The sequence below is a fragment of the Erythranthe guttata genome, chromosome 14 (genome assembly GCF_056151865.1).
Source record: "Erythranthe guttata isolate IM_541 chromosome 14, IM_541, whole genome shotgun sequence".
Classification (NCBI taxonomy): domain Eukaryota; kingdom Viridiplantae; phylum Streptophyta; class Magnoliopsida; order Lamiales; family Phrymaceae; genus Erythranthe; species Erythranthe guttata.
Genome location: NC_142546.1, coordinates 8,824,762 through 8,844,281, shown reverse-complemented (window position 1 = coordinate 8,844,281; position 19,520 = coordinate 8,824,762). Strand labels below are relative to the sequence as shown.

General features: G+C 36.2%; 4 protein-coding genes and 2 non-coding genes across 8 annotated transcripts; 3 read left to right on the top strand and 3 right to left on the bottom strand.

Moving 5' to 3' along the window:
• Positions 1–177: 177 nt before the first annotated feature.
• On the bottom strand, positions 178–249 carry TRNAE-UUC (transfer RNA glutamic acid (anticodon UUC)). The gene has a single exon. It is a non-coding gene; the product is annotated as a tRNA-Glu (tRNA).
• Positions 250–319: 70 nt separating this feature from the next.
• TRNAE-UUC (transfer RNA glutamic acid (anticodon UUC)) lies at positions 320–391 on the bottom strand. Its single transcript has one exon. It is a non-coding gene; the product is annotated as a tRNA-Glu (tRNA).
• Positions 392–1,003: 612 nt separating this feature from the next.
• On the top strand, positions 1,004–4,988 carry IQD2 (IQ-domain 2). Of its 3 annotated transcripts, XM_088813243.1 has the most exons (7): positions 1,249–1,437; positions 1,609–1,710; positions 1,830–1,935; positions 2,043–2,360; positions 2,662–2,883; positions 3,142–3,261; positions 4,127–4,988. In XM_088813243.1, exons 3-7 carry the CDS (start codon positions 1,861–1,863, stop codon positions 4,718–4,720), a joined length of 1,329 nt encoding a protein of 442 aa, XP_088669369.1. In that variant the 5' UTR covers positions 1,249–1,437; positions 1,609–1,710; positions 1,830–1,860; the 3' UTR covers positions 4,721–4,988. The 3 variants fall into 3 exon arrangements, with proteins under 3 accessions (XP_012830991.2, XP_012830992.2, XP_088669369.1); XM_012975537.2 differs by lacking the exon at positions 1,609–1,710 and having other exon boundaries at positions 1,004–1,437; XM_012975538.2 differs by lacking the exon at positions 1,609–1,710 and having other exon boundaries at positions 1,231–1,419.
• A 735-nt stretch (positions 4,989–5,723) lies between these two features.
• On the top strand, positions 5,724–8,716 carry LOC105952038 (mitochondrial import inner membrane translocase subunit TIM14-1). Its single transcript, XM_012975540.2, has 3 exons — positions 5,724–5,983; positions 7,235–7,413; positions 8,310–8,716. The coding sequence occupies exons 1-3, from the start codon at positions 5,981–5,983 to the stop codon at positions 8,464–8,466; spliced, it is 339 nt and encodes a 112-aa protein (XP_012830994.1). The 5' UTR covers positions 5,724–5,980; the 3' UTR covers positions 8,467–8,716.
• A 513-nt stretch (positions 8,717–9,229) lies between these two features.
• MCM4 (Minichromosome maintenance (MCM2/3/5) family protein) lies at positions 9,230–14,496 on the top strand. Its single transcript, XM_088814162.1, has 18 exons — positions 9,230–9,333; positions 9,418–10,077; positions 10,150–10,278; positions 10,384–10,465; positions 10,881–11,013; positions 11,100–11,171; positions 11,284–11,409; positions 11,514–11,627; positions 11,733–11,945; positions 12,476–12,574; positions 12,720–12,880; positions 12,982–13,078; positions 13,174–13,335; positions 13,487–13,567; positions 13,657–13,735; positions 13,827–13,963; positions 14,069–14,122; positions 14,301–14,496. The coding sequence occupies exons 1-18, from the start codon at positions 9,303–9,305 to the stop codon at positions 14,373–14,375; spliced, it is 2,505 nt and encodes an 834-aa protein (XP_088670288.1). The 5' UTR covers positions 9,230–9,302; the 3' UTR covers positions 14,376–14,496.
• A 1,258-nt stretch (positions 14,497–15,754) lies between these two features.
• On the bottom strand, positions 15,755–18,259 carry LOC105952039 (cysteine protease RD19A). Its single transcript, XM_012975542.2, has 4 exons — positions 17,618–18,259; positions 17,123–17,242; positions 16,449–16,695; positions 15,755–16,262 (listed from the first exon to the last, which is right to left on the bottom strand). The coding sequence occupies exons 1-4, from the start codon at positions 18,110–18,112 to the stop codon at positions 15,991–15,993; spliced, it is 1,134 nt and encodes a 377-aa protein (XP_012830996.2). The 5' UTR covers positions 18,113–18,259; the 3' UTR covers positions 15,755–15,990.
• Between the last annotated feature and the right edge of the window lie 1,261 nt (positions 18,260–19,520).

Genomic DNA, 19,520 nt, shown 5'->3' with positions numbered 1-19,520 from the left:
CATCCACAAAATTACTGAAAGGCTTGTTTAATCTATTTTAACCACCTGACAATATGAAATGCAGAATGGAAATGCAGAAAAATAATTTACAACCAATTATCCTTGTTTAACTTTGTTGGGAAACAGTATTCTCTTTTCTTGTTGGAATTTGTTAAAGAAAAATTTGTCAAAAACAATTTCCGATGCCGGGAATCGAACCCGGGTCCCCTGGGTGAAAGCCAGATATCCTAACCGCTGGACGACATCGGATTATTGGTAAGCATCTATTCATATTTTAATGTAGTAGAAACCTATTTCATTAACAAAAATAAAAAATTTATTCCGATGCCGGGAATCGAACCCGGGTCCCCTGGGTGAAAGCCAGATATCCTAACCGCTGGACGACATCGGATTGATGTTATTGCAACATAAAATTAATTATATCTTTAAAATACAAGAACTTGTGAACTGGGAATTGACTGATTTATTTATTTGACTCGAATTAATATCTGTAAAGGATGTCAATATCTTCGTGAAATATAATTTTTTGGAAGGAGATATATATATAATTGATTGAACATAGATGAATAGCTTATATATTATTGAACATCTGGCAAAGCCAAGAAGTATACGCTGTAAGACAGAATTGGTAGACCTAAACGAGTGGCCGGCCGCTTCTAATTATTCAACTAATATTTCTGATTTCACAAACGATCCATCACTTTTGTCGGTGCAATTGTTGTTTACAATCAAGGGTGCTTATGTAATTTCACAATTCAAAACCATAATTATTTTCATCGTAAAAATTCAATTAATTATGCAAGTATTTTTTTAATCTAATAAAACCACAATTATTTTCTTCCTGAAAAATGATTTAATTATGCATTAAATGTAATTAATTTATTAGGAAATGACGTGGATTATTGCTTCGATTCACTTCACCCGATCTCTTGTTTTCATTTTTTTTTGTATTTTAATGACCGACAAATATATTTGTTTTTCGAAAAATATTGTCAAACATATTACTCCTTCATTTTTACATTATCGGAATTTTTTTCTTTTCTATATTAGTAGTCAAATTATACTCTTTTTCTTCATTATTTTTCCAATTTTACTTATAAAAAAAAAAAAAAAAAATCTCTTTTTAAAAAGATAAAATACAATTTTAATCTAGTGGGGCCCAGATGGGCAGCTCCGAAGGTGGTCCCCACATTAGCAAAAAAAACCAGCTGTGAAATACATGTAGTGAGTGATTCCTCATGTTTCTTCACCTTCTCTCCGTTGAATTGTTCCCTCCCCAAGATCTAGCTCTCTCTCACACACACACTTCTCACACTCAAAATCACGAATTTCATTTAGAGATTATTTGCTTTCTCTCTCATCTCGGGTTTCAACAAACTCTCCTTTTTGAAGATTGAATTATCGACTGAGATCTCGGAGGTAGCTCCATTTTTTCAGGTGAATTTGTTGGCAAAAATATGATTTTAAATTAAAATTGTTAATTATATTTGTATCTAATTTTACAATTGCGAATGGCTTTTATTGAAATTCATCTGATTTGACTTATGGGCAAATTTGCGCGTTTAGATTTTGAATTGATGAGTAAATTGCAATAATGGAGAAATGCAGGTGTAAAATGGAGTAGGTTAGAAGTCAGCGCTTTATCTTTTTCGATCATATGAAGTGAAGAGATAATAGTATATCTGAGAATCTGAGTGTTGGAGATTCAATGTGTGTGAAGGATTGTATTTATGTTATATTGATTTATGTGATTTAAGCCTTGAAAATTTTATTAAGGTTGTTTTGTTTAGATTTCTGTTCGTTAATTTTGTATAGTTCTGTTATCACAGAATTTCGACACAATCGAGGAATGATAAAAGGATGGGGCGGAAGAAAGGATGGTTATCTTCAGTAAAGAAGGCTCTCAACCCGGATTCTAAAGAAAAGAAATCCGAGGTTTGTATATTTTATGCATATGTTAATATGTATACCGAATCGTGGTTCTGTTGTATACACTTAAACTACGATGTTTGATTGATTGATTGATATTTGTCTGCTTTCAGAAAAAATCGAAAAAGAAATGGTTTGGGAAACAGAAGCTATCAGTTTCCGAATCTCCAAATCCCGAGCCCGTTCAAGCGTCTCATCCTCATCCTCTGCCGCCATTGGAAGAGGTGAAGTTGGCTGAGGTGGAGAACGAACAGCAGACGATACGTGATTATTCTCCTACAGTTGATGCAGTTGTAGCTGATGAAGAAGCTGAAGTTGTTACAGCGGCTTTTGAGGAGGTAGTTCAACCAATTATTGTGACTCGATTCGCTGGAAAATCTGTGGAGGAAGTTGCGGCTATCAAGATTCAGACAGCTTTCCGTGGTTACCTGGTATTCTCTACTATACAAAATCTCCATTTTTTTTAGTCCCTGTCATTGTACTTGAATAAGGTAGACATGAACAATAAGAAAAAGAGATGTCTTACGAGAGTGTATCGAACTATATCAACCGGTTTTGATGTTCTATGCCTATTTAAGAACTTTGTTCTGAAGAGGAATCTGCAGTGTGTGGCCCCGTAAATGGAATATATAATATTTGCATTTTATTCGGTTATTTAGTGAATTATGATGTCTTCAAGGTAGAATTACTTTTACGATGGGGTTGATATATATTTGTGTTCCTAATTTTCAGGCAAAGAGGGCGTTGAGAGCTCTAAGAGGGCTCGTGAGACTGAAAACACTTGTCGATGGGCCCACAATAAAACGCCAAACCGCAAACACTCTGAAATGCATGCAATCTCTATCTCGTGTGCAGTCTCAGATTCAATCTAGACGAATGTCAATGCTGGAGGAGAATCGGACGCTCCAGAGACAGCTTCTGCAGAAACGTGCTAAAGAACTCGAGAGCTTGCGAGTTAGTTTTTTTTTTTCCTTTAAATGTTATAACAAATTTGACTGCTATACGAACTATAAATTAAGCAAATTAGCTCAGTCAAAGAACTCGCTGCTCGTTTAAGGGTTTTTTTTTTTTGTTGGAAACAAGACAGAGATCAAGAATCTGAGGCATAATTTTCTATAATGACATCATCATATAAACCATATCCATAATTTTTCAATCAATTCTTAATCGAGCCCTTTGTTCTAATGAGCCTTCAACAATGCAATGTTGCAGATGGGAGAGGATTGGGATTATAGTCTACAATCGAAAGAGCAAATTGAGACGAGTTTGCTTCACAAGTATGAAGCTGCGATGAGGCGGGAAAGAGCTCTCGCTTATTCATTCACTCACCAGGTACTTCTTATTTATTTATATCTCTTCACAATCTAATTATCTTCAGCCCTTACAAAATAGGAGAACACACGCACACACACACAGAACGAAAAAATAAATAAAGAGAAAGACATACACGAGGGTTTTGAAATTGTGTAGTTCGTCCTTTTCTTTGTGTGGGGTTAGATGTTTTAAATCTGTGTCGCATACGAGTTAACTGAATTTCCCGAGGTTGCATTTGGATGGAAAGATTTTGAGCAAATAATTTTAAATCCAGAACAACAAATCCATTGAACTTGTTTGATGAAATTCGTTTTAGTATTTCGATTCCTTAAGTTTCAATCTGAACTAGCTTATCAGTAATCGTTGATGGATTTGAAATCCACTTTATGTGGTTCAATTTGATAAACATTCCCTCAAATCCATTCATTATATCCGATTCCTTGAATCATGAAACCTAAAATTGGCTTATGAATACTCACATAGTAGTTAAAATCCCAAAAATACGATGATCTTACGATTTTACTAGCCTCTACCTTTAAATCCTAGGTTGAATCGCAATCCAAGCAAAATCCTTAAAATATACTATTTCACTTCTCTTTAACGATTTTACATTTGGATAAAATTGTGCTAGGATTCAGTTTATTGGGTTAGACCCGATTGTTTGAAAAATGTTCATTTTATGTAGGGAACATGCTTTCTTTACGTTTGGAGATACTTTATACATGTCAAGACATATAACATTCGGCATGCGTTTTAAATTCACAAGATATGTAAAATCCCACGATTTTACGATTCGATTTTGGTGCCCCTTTTAGTTATCCATGCATGTTTAGATTGCAAATTTCCATACGTAAAATTAGTCACACATTTCCATTTGAAACAGCAAACATGGAAGAAATCAGCAAAATCCACCAACTTATTATTCATGGATCCAACTAACCCTCACTGGGGTTGGAGCTGGTTAGAAAGATTAATGGCTAACGGCCCATTAGACACTCAAATCCCATCCGATAAAGATCTCAAAACCGACCCTTTACCCTCCATGGGAGAAATCACAAAATCTTTCGCTCGACATCAACTAAACTCCGAGTTTCCATCTTCACCTACTTCAAGGGCATCTCCCGCAAGAAAATCATTAAAACCAAAAGAAGACGAATCAATGAGTGTACTAAGCAACGCTCAATCGGAGCGAAATAGAAGGCATAGTATTGCAGGTTCTTCGGTGAGAGATGACGAGAGCTTGGCTAGCTCGCCAGCTGTACCGAGTTACATGGCACCCACTCGATCTGCTAAGGCTAAGTCGAAACTATCGAGCCCTTTAGGAACACTGGAAAATGGTGCTTTGGATAATAAGGGTAATAATTCATCTTCGCCTGCTTCTGCTAAGAAACGGCTTTCCTATTCGCCTTCGCCAGCTAAGCCCAGGCGGCACTCTGGCCCACCGAAGGTAGAGATTGCTTCCATTGTTGATAATTGATTTGATTGCCCTTTTTGTTGAAGAATAAAGAATATTTTTATTGTGTTCATTTGATTCTTGAAGTTCCATGATATATTTTTTTTTTCTTTCTTTCTTCATTTGTTGTTGCTATAGATTTGGTTATTCTTCTCTCAGTGTTGTTTAGATTGTTATATGTGGGAATTACTTTTGGAGAGGACTGGCTTTACTATTGCTGTGGTTGAATTATGACATATTGTATTAAATTTATATTTATAATTAAAATTGTTTGCTTCTTTTATTTGTTTAATGATTATACATTTCTATGATTTAATATGCTTAAGTGGGTTAAATGTTGAAGTTCAATATTTCAACTTATGAAGTTGAATATGTTAATTTATTATATCAACTTTAAAATCCATTATACTCAATTTCAACTTACATAAACATATACACATACTCGAACACACTTTTCACACACTTTCGACACACACATATACGCACATACAATACTTACATAATTGTTCCTCGTAAGATAATTATAGAATTAACACTCAACAACTAATTACAAAACTGTCACTAATCAGTAATTATAAAACTGCCACTCGAATGGTAATTATATAACTGGCATTCTACTGGTATTACAAAATTCTTTCTAAGCAATTCCAAACTACTACATACGAATACTTCAAAAAATTGTCGTTAATCAAATAATTACAGAACTGCCACACATCAAGCAAATTTGGATTTTTTTACAAAGTTAAAAATTATTTTGTGTTACTACGTAGAAAAAAAAAAGGATAAAATACACCTACTCCCCTGATGTATGTTAAATAACTTTAAGGTCCTTGTGGTATTGATAATTACAGCAGCATCCCTTAAACTAACAATGTTTCAGGGAGATGATTGAAATTACCGATACCAAATGGACCTTAAATTTATTTTAGCATAACTCCAAGGGTGTAGGTGTAATTTTCCAAGAAAATAAAAGAAAAGATCCGGGCTCACCCTGTGTCAACTGGCATCTTGACCACGTGCGTATCACGTGAGGTAAACATCAGTAATCCCTTTTTCTTTCGATTACCAGAAATCATTTCACCGACTTTCATTCACACCAAAACCCTAATTCTTTCTACAGCAACTATACACTACGATTATATTGATTTCCCCCCAAATAACCAAATACTGTTTTCCGTAAAGATCATATCTGAAGATTCCGGTCTAATAAAGGAAGAATAGCGAACCCCTGCATGTTGAATTTCAGTTTTTGAAGCGCTGAAGTTCGTATATTGAAATAAAAAAATGGTGGGTGCCGCAACCTTGTTGTTTCTTCATCAAAATACATATAGTATTTCAGCCAATTCAAATGATTTTGTGTGTGTGTGTGTGTGTGTGTGTGTGTGTGTGTGTGTGTGTGTGTATGTGTGTGTGTGCTGGGGTGATTTATTTCGTAATACGATAATTTTTGTTTAAAGATCTCGACTTTGTGGGTTTCTAATTGGATCAATTTCCGGATTATGGATACGAGTTTATTAATAATACTTGATTCGTTGGTTTAGTATATAATATATATTCCATTCTTCATCAAGGGATTTTGCTTCTTAAGTATTTATCCTAGCTCTTCAACTTACATAGGTTGAACTTACTGTAAAGCACGGTCCGTTCGCTATACGTCGACTCCTTGTTCTCAGTGTTTAACCTCAAATGTGATATTGTATCAGTTCCTATCTGCATTTAGTTGTGCTTTTTTGTGCACGTGTGATATGTTCACTGTTTTTTCTTGCTGCTCGGCATGTTGATCTTGTGAACAATGAACGTGTATTTATTGTTCTATCCTTTAATGATGTATCGATGGCAGCCTTTTATTGTCAAGAGTTACTTCAGCTTGTCGGAAACGAAAAGTGGCAAAAATAACCAAATATTATTTTCTCAAGTGGATATTGTTTCATTGTTGGTTCAGTTTATATTTTTGGGATTTTATAATGACTGTAGTATTTTGGAATGTAATTAGACTGTATCTAAATGCGTGTCCCCCCTGCATGTAGATATTGTAATTTTGAAGTGTCGTAGAATTGGTTGTGGTTCTTGTCAGACTCATATATGTTATTGAACTCTACTGCCCTGAATGATCGTTTCTCATCGTACCAAATATTCTACATGGGTTTTGCACAATGATAATGTTTACACACACAGAATATTTTACTTTCAACTACAAGGTTGATCACAATCGAAATGGTGAAACTCAAATTTTCTGGTTGGAGTAATATCTTTTAAAACTGGCTGTATTTATTGAGCATCAATGTTTTAAATTCTCGTGTAATCCCCGAGCTTGTTCAATACGCCAGTGAGAAATGGATTTCTTCTGGCCTATCTCTCAGGACATTGTACATCTACTGTCTCATCATCAATAGCATGATTTGACATTCTTTCATGGTTCTTACTTATGGTTGTTATTGATAGCTTTTATAGTTATTTTCGTCGGTAGATATTATTTTCTATTGTTATATGTAAATCACCCACCGTATGAGAAATTTAAACCTGATTTTTTTTCAACAGAGTTCACCGCTTATGGCCGGACTTGCTGTTGCTGCTGCGGCTCTAGCAGGTAGATACAGCATACAGGCATGGCAAGCAATCAAGGCAAGACCGCCAACTGCTAGAATGCGTAAATTCTACGAAGGAGGTTTTCAGCAAACAATGACTCGGAGAGAAGCAGCACTTATACTCGGAGTCAGGTAAAATTGATACCTTCTTTCTTCACTTATCTCGGTTCCTTAATTTAGAATTTCTCTTTGGCCTATAGTTTATGTGTTGATGCAACCGACAAGATCGATTGAATTGGTTAGAATTATATTGGCCATGATAATTTAATGCGTGATCGTCTTATGTTGGGATTTGTGATTATACGATTCTTTAATTAGTTAATAATTGGAGTTGTGTTTGGATTAAATATCTTTCATATGCTTGATTAAAATCTATCATGGGCTGGAGACGTAAACTCCAAACATTTGTCAAAGCTCGACTGTATTGTCTTTCAAGCCTAATTTAAATTTTCAAATAAGGCATAGCCTTAGAGTAGGCTGGACTAAGTCTTGATGTTACGTACTTCTGCTATTTTCACTTTAAAGTTCGTTGATTTGGTAACTAACTAATTAACTCAAGTCACTGGTTGAACTCGAGTCAACAAAGTTCAAGGGTTTGGCATGTGTTTATATATATATATATATATATATATATATATCATTGTAAATGTGGAATGAAATCTGATAGAATGCTCAAGTTGAGCTAATCTTAAACTCGGCGTTTTTGTCTCTTGACGTTTATACAACCCTCTGTACTTTCATGAATACTCATCATCGACAATTTCAGTTCATGAAAATACACATTTGATCCCATAAAAGTATCTATCGAGAATCTACTTCCTGCTTTAGCATATTCCCACACAGATAGATACATGAAAAACAACAGAAATAATGAATGTTTGACAATTTTTTAATTTTCTTGAATGAATAATTGAGCATATTCCCACACAGATAGATACATGAAAAACAACAGAAATAATGAATGTTTGACAATTTTTTAATTTTCTTGAATGAATGATTGATATTTTTTTATTAATTTTCTTGAACAGAGAAAGCACACCTCAGGATAAGGTAAGGGAAGCACACAGAAGAGTAATGGTAGCAAACCATCCAGATGCCGGTGGTAGCCATTACTTAGCTTCCAAGATTAACGAAGCTAAAGATATAATGATGGGCAAGAGTAAGAGCAGCGATTCTGCATTTTAATCTGATCGAGCTTCGACAAAAAGTTTTGACAGCTGGAATTTACCCTATTGGGTAATTAACTATATAAATATTGTTCTCAAATTTTGAAGTTATGTTTCGAGGTATTTTATTAATTTTTCATCATTTCCCGTGGGGGTTGTAACATTATATGTGGAGCCGTATTGACCGCAATTTGATAAACCTTGTGCTATTTTTGCTGTACTCTTTAATAATTGCAATAAAAACATATGAATGTAGTGTCTTAATAAAAGGGGTTATTAGTTAGTTACCTATCGGTTTATTTCATGCTACACTCAGATGAATTATGCCGGGTAGATCTTCATAGTGTATTCAAACACAAAAAACACAAATACCTATGATGGTGTGTTTATGAACGGTGAAAATTTATTAGGTGTTCGATTATTGCTCGAACCAATCTCGTGCCTTTGTAAGATTTTGGAAATAAAACCAAACGGGCTAGGTTTTTGTACACCAATTCTGCTGGCATTCTACACAAAAAATTAAAAAGAAATAATAAAAAAAAAGAAAAAAAGGAAAAAAAAAATATATATATTTATATGTATGTATATATATAAAATAAAATAAATAAATATAGGGGAATGGACTTGGGTACATGCCTCATTTATAAAACCCAACTGATAATTACAATATGCCCTTCTGTTTGGGCTTATGAGGCCCAAAACGGGCCCACCGCATCCACTCCAATTGGCGCCAAAATACGTAACCATCAATTTTCCCGCCAAAATCCTTTTGCCTACCCCCAAGATCCCATTTCTCCCCCTCCTTTCTCTCACTTTCTCACAACACACACACACACACGCATTGAGCAAAACCATATGGCTTCTGATTCTTCTCCGACCAGAGATGGTAAGATTCGAACACTACCGATTTCTCCGATTCATACCTTAATTTATTCAAAAATATTCACATTTTACGTTTTTTTAATTACAGGTCCATCTTCCCCAGATGTCGGTCCGACGAGTCCAATCAGCAACACACTCTCCTCCCCCGGCGACTCCCGGCGCCCAAAGCGCGGCCGCAGATCCACCTACGCCACCCCATCTCCGCTTCCCTCAGATTCTCGTTTCAGAACCCCCGACGCAACTCCAACCCCCACCGCCACTAATTCCCGCCGCCGCGGCGGCAGAGGCAGGCGGCCATCCGAAACCCCCACCGCGGCCGCAGCCACACCGTCCTCCGCCGACGATGTGCCGCCCTCGTCGGAGGCCGGCGACATGGACGAGGACGAGGCCCCACCGACCTACGTCTGGGGTACAACCGTCAGCGTACAAGACGTCAATGCCGCGATACTGAGGTTTTTGAGACATTTCAGGGAGAACCCCGAGCAAATAGAGGGCAAGTACATGAGGCTGATCAACCACGTCATCGAAATCGAGGGGGATTCGCTCGACGTCGATGCGCAAGACGTGTTCGATTATGACGGCGATCTGTACGCCAAAATGGTTAGGTATCCGCTCGAGGTTCTGGCGATTTTCGATATCGTGTTGATGGATATGGTCGTTAAAATTAATCCTCTATTCGAGAAGCATATACAAGCTAGAATTTTCAATCTCAAGAGTTCGACTTCGATGAGAAACCTTAATCCCGCCGGTTAGTTTTCGTCTTTACTTCGGATAATTTATTGGTTTTTATTTTATTTTTTAAATATTCTTTTTTGATTAGATGTCGAGAAGATGATTTCGTTGAAAGGAATGATAATTCGATGTAGCTCGATTATACCTGAAATAAGGGAAGCGGTGTTCAGATGTCTCGTGTGTGGCTATTACTCCGAGCCGATTGTGGTTGATAGAGGTAAACAACGACTTGCTCTCTTTGATGTTTTGTATTTTGCATGTTGTTTTTCGTTTGGAATTAATTGGAAATCGGTACCTTTTTCTACCCGTTTGGTGCTTACAGGGAGAATTAACGAGCCGACCATTTGTGGAAGGGAAGAGTGTCTTTCTAAAAATGCAATGACCCTTGTTCACAATCGATGCAGGTAAGACCTAGTTATCGTATGTTGTTATCAATGTATTTCGTCGAACTCGTGTCGAATCTTGATGGTGTATGAAGCCTTTTACTTCGGTTTCACGTTGTGCACATAGTTTACGATTTTTAATAAATCAATAAAATTAGTGGTATACTAGTGTATAAATCAATGCCACTATCGTAATTATCTGTAGTTGTAGGGTTCCGTCCGAATTTGAGAGATTGAATCCTAAATTTCAAACGAAAACCGTTGATTACCAGTAGTAGTAGGTTTAGTCTAGTAAATGGTGTTTTCTTGAGGTGATTTTTTTTGTTTAAAACCGAACATTTTTCTTCTTAGCTTTATTGTACTTTGATTTTAGTAAAATGTAATGCATAATTGACCATTTTCTCGGGTTTCCTCAAAAAAACACGAAAACTAAAAGATTTGCGGATAAGCAAGTTGTGAGGCTCCAAGAGACGCCAGACGAGATCCCCGAAGGAGGAACTCCGCACACTGTGAGCTTGTTGATGCACGACAAATTAGTCGATGCTGGCAAACCAGGTGACAGAGTTGAGGTGAGATTATCGTGTCTATTTATTTTCGTCGCTTTTGGTCTTATTTATATTTGTAGTCTTTATTGAAGTGGTGTTGTTGCTGTTAGGTTACTGGAATTTACAGGGCTATGAGTGTCAGAATCGGTCAAACGCAGAGGTCCGTGAAGTCAATTTACAAGGTAAATTAATCATCTCGACTTCTCTTGTGTCCTTCACCGATGAATATGATTTTTTTTTAATTTAATTTAATTGCCGCTGATTTTATATACAACGACTTTTCTTGTTTTTCAGACATACATCGATTGTCTTCATCTAAAAACAACGGACAAATCACGAATGCGTGTGGAGGATCCAATGGAAACTGAAGATGAACCGAGTAAGAATCATGACAAATCAACCGCCAGTCATGAAGATGAGGTACTACTACTTCATAGTTCACATTATTACATATCGAATAAACTAATTTTTTGTTCGATTTTCCTGTGTAATAAATAATAATTATTCTTATGTGTTCATTGCAGGTGGAGAAATTAAAGGAGCTATCGAAACAGCCCGATATTTACGAGAGACTGACGAGGTCGTTGGCACCAAACATATGGGAGTTGGACGATGTAAAGAAAGGCCTTCTTTGCCAGGTGTGTGTATCACGTTTAAGACAGTTACTAGGTTTATGTTTTTTTCTTTTTGATTGGAACTTATGTTATTGCTTGTACTTGTTCGAAACGGATTATTTCAAATAGCTTTTCGGCGGGAATGCATTGAAGTTGGTGTCCGGTGCTAGCTTTAGAGGCGATATTAATATTCTGCTCGTTGGAGATCCCGGAACAAGCAAATCTCAGCTGCTTCAGTATATTCACAAGCTTTCGCCTCGTGGTATTTACACTAGTGGACGAGGAAGCTCTGCTGTAGGGTTAACTGCTTATGTCACCAAAGATCCGGAAACCGGTGAAACGGTTAGTACAGTTGGCAATTTTTTTTTTCTTTAAAGGGTAAATTACAACCACCCCGAGGTATGGTCAAATTACGAAAAAACCCTTCTGTTTGAATAATTACATCTACCCCTCAACTATGAATCTTCTTACATCTCCACCCTTATGGTGTCAAATTCAACATAATCATCTAGATTTCGTGTAATTTTTTTCTAGTTTGTACTCGTTTTGTTCGAAAATACAGTTTTTGATGGACCACAATCTGATATATACAAGCCAAAAAACACTTCTTCTGGCCATCTTGCTTCAAAATGTGGAGCTCGAATGAGATAAAACGAGTACAAAATTGAGAATATTCAATGTAATCTAGAAGATTCCAGTAAATTTGAACCCACTAGGGTAGACGTGTAAGAAGATTTATAGTTGAGGGGTGGTTGTAATTACTCAAACAAGAGGGGTTTTTTTTGTAATTTGACAATACCTCAGGGGTGGTTGTAATTTACCCTTTTTTAAATTATGAAAGTGTTAACTTTATTGGAAAAATGGCTTTGTAGGTCTTGGAGAGTGGAGCATTGGTTTTGAGTGATCGAGGAATCTGTTGTATTGACGAGTTCGATAAAATGTCCGAGAATGCAAGAAGCATGTTACACGAGGTTTGATTAAAGATCGATATTTCTTTTTATTTAATTAAAATTTTGAACTTTTCAATTCGTACAATGGGTATGTAATAAATAGTTTACCGTTGTAATTTGACATTTTTGATTTTTATTTAACGACTTTTTTATTTTTATTTTGCAGGTGATGGAGCAGCAAACAGTTTCGATTGCGAAAGCCGGGATCATTGCTTCGCTAAATGCAAGAACTTCAGTACTTGCTTGTGCTAATCCAATCGGGTCGCGTTACAACCCTCGTTTATCCGTGATCGATAATATACACCTTCCTCCTACTCTCTTGTCCAGGTTAACACTTTTCCAATATTTCACATACGCCAATTTTTCGACTTTATTTATCGATTAATAAAGTGAGAAGCAATATTGACTTGGAAAATACATTTTTCCAGGTTCGATTTGATCTATTTACTTCTCGACAAAGCCGACGAGCAGACAGATCGGCGACTAGCGAAACACATTGTGGCATTACACTTTGAAAATCCCGACGTGCGAATCATTTCTTTCCCCCCCGTTTTTTTTTATCTAAGTTTTATTTTTTGGAGATTCGCATTTTTAATCTCGATTCTGCCTTCTGTATGCAGAGTGCAGTGCATGATGTTATTGATCTGGCAACGTTAACTGCTTACATAAGCTACGCACGGAAAAATATACATCCGAAGTTATCTGACGAGGCCGCTGAAGAGTTGACTAGGGGTTATGTGGAGATGCGACAACGCGGAAATTTCCCTGGAAGCAGCAAAAAGGTTATATATATATATTATGTGATCTTGTCATTTTCGAAAAAAGTTTATTTATAGTTTATATATTTTTTAAAAAATACGGATGATAGTTGATACTAGTATACATAGTAACAGTTAATTTTTCCTGGCTTGATTAATTTTTTTGTTTATATAGGTCATAACAGCAACCCCAAGACAAATCGAAAGTTTGATACGCCTGAGTGAGGCCTTGGCCAAAATTCGTTTCTCGGAATTGGTTCGTTTAAACTCTCCTTTTTAACACCCGAATTTCAAATTTGAATAACTTGGATTTATTTTTATAAACAATATTACTCGTATTCGCAGGTCGAAAAACAGGATGTATTCGAGGCTTTTAGGCTTCTTCAGGTTGCAATGCAACAGTCTGCAACTGACCATTCAACAGGTAATCTTATCCTTTTTTTTTTTTTTTTAAAATTTATTTATTAATGTTATTAATTGAATATAGTGGTTTAATAATCGGATACGTTGAGCAGGAACGATTGACATGGATCTGATTACGACTGGGGTTTCTGCAAGTGAGAGGATGAGACGAGAGAACTTGGTATCGACCACACGCAACATAATTATGGAGAAAATGCAAATTGGCGGCAAATCAACTCGCGTGTTGGAGGTTTGTGAAATATTTAAATTTTAATTACTCATTTGTTATTTTCTTTTCTGCAAAATTAAATAAACATTTGTCTGATTTTTACGAAATTATATTTTTTTTCCCTAGTTACTCGAAGAGATGAAGAAGCAGAGTCCTACTGCAGAAATCCACCTTAATGATGTGAGTCTCTTTCCGTTACCTAATTGTCGAAGAAATCTCGTATATTGTCGGGAATGGTGTTAATGTTAATACGAATAATTCAAATGTTTCTTTGATAAAATCAAGAAAACAAATTTTATGATTTCTCGCTCTTTTTCGTAACTGTGCTGATACGTTGACCTTTTTGTTGTTTTGTCAGCTTCGAAATGCACTGGCTACTCTTGCGAGCGAAGGATTTGTTGTTGTTCATGGCGACAGTGTGAAGAGAGTGTAACGAAACGATGGTGAAATGAGGCAATTTGTGGTTAAATTAAATATCGGAATGCATGACTGATTTAATTTTAAAATTAAATTTTGTCGTACGCTATATGAATGTAGTAGGAATGTTCGTACCATCACGTGCTTTCGATTTCGAAGACAATTTTCATTGTCGAACATGTAAAAAGATTTTAGTGAAATTCTTGGAAACCCAAATTAGAATCATATAATCGATTTTATATATTGGATTCCGAAATTTTAAAATATAATGCAAGAAAAAATCACAATTCCTGTACTGTACATTGTACATGTTGATTATCTATCCAATGATCTTTTTCAATTGAATTAAATAGTAGATGACGAGGATCAGTTCGGTGTCACTTGACCTCACCGAACTCTCCGTACTTAAAGTTATTAGGCCAGAGCCCAACGAACGATAGAAATTAAGCCCATCGAACCACTGAATGTGTAAGTACAAAGATGAACCGAACTGATGCTAAGAGAAATTTTAGCGGTAAGATCGTTGACGAGTACAAAAGTTCGTCAACACATAATAGGTCGCGTAAGAGGAAGGACAATGAGTGGTAGGTGACGAGCTCAGAGACAGTCGTAAAAGAAGAAGATTTTCGTATAACTTCCATAAATAAATTATGGCAAATTACGGCCACCCCTAAGGTATGGCCAAATTAAAAAAAACCCCTCTTGTTTAGTAATTACAGCCAACCCCCCTCGTTTTAAATATTTTTACATAAAACTTATGTAATTCGGTCATTTACCGAACCAAATCGTATATTTAGTTCGGAAACGGTATGAAATGTTGGCGTATCGATATTTATTTTTCGGTTCGGTTTTACCACCAATTAACATCCCTAAATTTACCTCTGAAAGGGGTCTTTTCGCAAGATACTACATCCCCTTTATTTATTTAATTTTAGAATAGACAGGCTTCTTAAATTTTCCCCTTTATATATTAAATGTAGTAGGCATTATAGAAAAAGAGTTTTTATTATTTAGGGTAATTACACCCACACCCCTGTGGTATGCTTAAATAATTTTAAGGTCCTTATGGTATCGATAATAACACTCACCCCCTGAAACGTAGTTAGAAACCCTAACGTGATAATGCATTGAATACATTATTCCGATAGGGTTCCAATGCATTATCCCATTAGAGTTTATAACTACGTTTCAAGTGAGTGAATGTAATTACCGATACCACAGGGACTTTAAAGTTATTTAGGAATACCTCAGGGGTGTGGGTGTAATTTACCCTATTATTTAATTTAGTGATGCATTAAATTCAATTATTTTTTGAATGGAGAAACTATTCTTGAGATTTTTATTGGTAATGTGATTCATTGATTTCAAATCGAAGTTCACTGAATTAAAAACAAGTGGAGAACAACACAAATCTATTTTGCCGAATTCGTTTCCATTCTTTCGTTAGTCACATGCGACTAAAGAATCCGATGTTTGTTCTAAGAATAGCCGAATAATATAAGAGCACATTAAATTAAAAAGTAAAAAACAAAGAAGAAGGTAACTTCGTCGGTTGTCAGAAAATGCAGGAAACACATCTATATACATGGGTTGAGATAAATTATTTAGTCACAAATTCATAGTTACCTTAACTATGAATTAGTAACAGCTGCAACAGTCGAAACCATGGAGTCAACTCCACAAAGATTGCGGCCTTGACAAATTTTATAGTAGCCCTTTTCTCCCCAGTTTGGCCCCCAAGAGTTCTTGATAATCCAGTATGGCTTCTCCTTCATTCGAATTGGAGCAAATGCACCTGCACCATAACCAACCAACAATACACCATGATCCAAACGCTTTGCGCATATAAATGGGCACGAAACTCCTCCAACGTACGTCTGCATGAAAACTGCGTTGATACCCACTGCAAAAGCAAGCCCATCAAATAAAAGTCAGTGTTAGAAACTATTTGATGTGTGTGTGTAATACAAAAGCTTTTCCCCTGAACTAGATTCCTGATTACCCTTTTCCATATATCTAAAGGAAGAGGGGCTTAATTTTGTAGTAATGATAATTGAAAATAATAGAAAAAAAATCTCCGAGTAAGTACCAGCAAGAGGGCCATTCTTGACAAGATTGGCTGCAATTTGTTCTTCGTCGAGGGAGACAACACTGAAGTTAGAAACCTTGGCAGCAATCTTGGTCTTGTCAAATTTGCAAGCTCCCTTATCAGTGCCAGTGTATGGGTAGTCTTTTTCTTGCATGAGTCCACCAGATTTAAGTGTGTACTCAAAAGCACTATTCATCAGTCCACCGCTGCAGCCCGAATCACATGAATCCTTTTCTTCTGGATCACACTGCACACACACACAAAAAAAAAATGAAAACTCAATCAAATGTTCTATTATACTCAAACATTGTCACATTCGATAAATAATTAAGATTAAGGGTCTTTTCCATGTCAAACACACACATGTATCTGAACACCAAAAACAAGCATAAAAAAAATCATTTCAATCGTACAAGATTCGTAACTGGTGAGTAATTACGAGTATAGATCATATCTAAAATTCCAAGTATAACTTGAACTTAGATCAATATCTTCCAGTGTTACATTCACATATCGTAAACTAACTACCTAAAAAGTCCTTCATACATCTAGTAACAAGATAACACTACATGAATAAGTAACCAATTATATAAAAAATTTAACAAAATCTGTATTTGGCAATAATAAGCAGCAATAAGAGGATAAATGAGAAAACGAGGATTAAAGAGACAAACCTCGTGATCACAATCCACGAGCTGTTGTTCACTGAGGCTAACCAGATTACCTGTAGCCAGAAAATTGGCACCTTCCAGTGCTCCTGTGGTGCTGAACGACCAACACGATCCACAAGTACCCTATAACAAAGTGTTGAACAATTATCAACTGAGTTTTATATACTACCAGCAAATGAATTTAACAAATTCAGAAGTTGACTCTCATAGATTCCTAATCAAAATACATATACTTCCAGATCAATGAAGCATTTAAAAATCCAGTTCAACGTCTTCGATTTAAGAACGAAGCATCTGGAGCTAAATATTCTACTTGACCTAGATACAGAGGAATCGATCAGCTACATTACATGGAATTCGGATGATATGTTTGTTATCTGTCAAGTATTGCAAATAAAACTCTAATTGAACACTGACTGAACTCCGTGGCTAAAACTCCAAAAGGAAAATAAGAATTATTTAAATAAAAATCACGCTGAAACCTAAATCAAAACGCACCTGATTCTTCACTTCCGTTACGGCACCGTGATCTCTCCAATCGAAGTCCGTCGGCAGATCGTTCGTCGGCAAAATCGGCGCCTTCTGAGCGTCGGAAGGGAGGCGCAGCCGCCGATTGACGCCGAGGAACTGGCTGCGGAACTCGCGCGGGGTCAGATCGGAGAACTGAGTGACGCCGTGGACGGCGGACGGGTCGATCTTCTGGTGTCGCACCGCGCGGCGCATGTTAGCCTCGAAGACCGAGAATCTGTAATCGTGCTCCTCCTGCGTGGCGTACGCCTTCCCGAATTTCCTCTTGAAGGCGGCGAAGTGATGATCGGCGTTCAGCAGAGAGTTCTCGTCGATGGCGCCGCCATCGCCGTGGTCGACGACTTGACGGATCAAGAGGTCGTCGGGCTGGGCGCCGCCGCTGACGTCATCGCCGGCGAAGGAAGATCGGAACAGCGTCGCAATGAGGAGGGAGGAGAGGAAAATTAGGGCGAAGCGTGAAGCCATTGTTTGTTATATCTTGTACGTTTTCCGATCTCTCTCTGTACTGGAATTTATAGATACAGAGAGCTGATATATATTGTATAGAGTGTAGGAGTGGGAAAAAAAAAGAGATAGAAACTGCCAATGGGAATCTAACACGTGGCGGAAGATGATTCGTGCACGGAATGGCCACTGCCCTTTAAGGTTGCTTGTAGGGCTGGTTATTGCAGTTTTTTTTTAATTAGGTCATTGTGACTATTTCTTTGTATTTGTCTTCGGAACAACCGAAACAACTTGTGATAAATTATATATATTTTTTTTTATGTTTTATGAATATATTTAGGTTAAATTATGGTCACTCTTGAAATTACAAAAAAATCCCTCTTAATTTTTAGTAATTACAATCACTCTTCAACTATGAATTTTTTTACATGTTCATCTTTATGGTGTCAAATTCAACAGAATCTTCTAGGTTTTGTGGAATGTTCTCTAGTTTATCCTCGTTTTATACAAAAATGCAGTTTCTGATGCACCACAATCTGATATTTGCAAGCCAAGAGACACATCTATGATCATCTTCTTTGAAAATGTGGAGCTCGATTGCGAAAAAATGTGTACAAACTGGAGAATATTTCATTTCACTAAATTTGACACTGCAATGATGAATGTGTAAAAAGATTTATAATTTATCACAAATATTTTAGGAATTTATGTAATTTAATATTAATTTAGGGGTGGCCGTAATTTACCTATATATTTATATTTATAAGATGCCAAAAAAGAGAATATTATTGATAATAACATAATAGAGTTGTGGGACCATGTCACCTAGGATATGGTAAAATAAGATATCAAATGAATTGTCGCTACCCGAAATTTCGAATAATAACTAGCATAAAGAAAAGAAGAAAGGAAAAAAATTCCGAATAATTGAAAATACATATATGTAAATGAATTGAGTCGAGTGATACAAATTTATCGATCTTTAAAAGTTATTGTTGTAAATCGATCAACGTAATTTCATGCAATTGCAAAATCTAAACTCAATAATCAATCGAATCTATAAAAACAATAATCGACACCGAGATAACGTGGTTCGGATCGGAATGACCCTACATCCACAGGGGCGTCTTTGTAATATTTTAAAATATAAGGAGTCTATATGTATGAGACCTAGTCTCGGGATAATAATATAATTTACTCAAACTAGCAAACCTCTATCGCTAATTACACATAATCGCAAGGAGGTACTTGCAATTTACCCATTATTATGTTGTGCATTTATCATGTGATTAGTTTTGGGATTAGGCTTTTAATCAAAAAGAGTGTGATTAATTAGGTTGATTGCCAAATCCAAGGTTAGATAACTTTCACCATTTAAAACAAACTCGGAGTAATCATGCATAATCACAAACACTCTGATTAACTCATT

Coding starts and splice junctions, on each gene's coding strand:
- IQD2 (XM_012975537.2), top strand. CDS start 1,861: ATGGGGCGGAAGAAAGGATGGTTATCTTCAGTAAAGAAGGCTCTCAAC. Junction 1,936..2,042: donor CTAAAGAAAAGAAATCCGAG/GTTTGTATATTT, acceptor GTCTGCTTTCAG/AAAAAATCGAAAAAGAAATG. Junction 2,361..2,661: donor CAGCTTTCCGTGGTTACCTG/GTATTCTCTACT, acceptor CCTAATTTTCAG/GCAAAGAGGGCGTTGAGAGC.
- LOC105952038 (XM_012975540.2), top strand. Junction 7,414..8,309: donor GCACTTATACTCGGAGTCAG/GTAAAATTGATA, acceptor TTTCTTGAACAG/AGAAAGCACACCTCAGGATA.
- MCM4 (XM_088814162.1), top strand. CDS start 9,303: ATGGCTTCTGATTCTTCTCCGACCAGAGATG. Junction 10,279..10,383: donor GCCGATTGTGGTTGATAGAG/GTAAACAACGAC, acceptor TGGTGCTTACAG/GGAGAATTAACGAGCCGACC. Junction 13,336..13,486: donor TCCCTGGAAGCAGCAAAAAG/GTTATATATATA, acceptor TTGTTTATATAG/GTCATAACAGCAACCCCAAG.
- LOC105952039 (XM_012975542.2), bottom strand. CDS start 18,112: ATGGCTTCACGCTTCGCCCTAATTTTCCTCTCCTCCCTCCTCATTGCG. Junction 17,243..17,617: donor TAACGGAAGTGAAGAATCAG/GTGCGTTTTGAT, acceptor ACTTTGTTATAG/GGTACTTGTGGATCGTGTTG. Junction 16,696..17,122: donor TCGTGGATTGTGATCACGAG/GTTTGTCTCTTT, acceptor GTGTGTGTGCAG/TGTGATCCAGAAGAAAAGGA.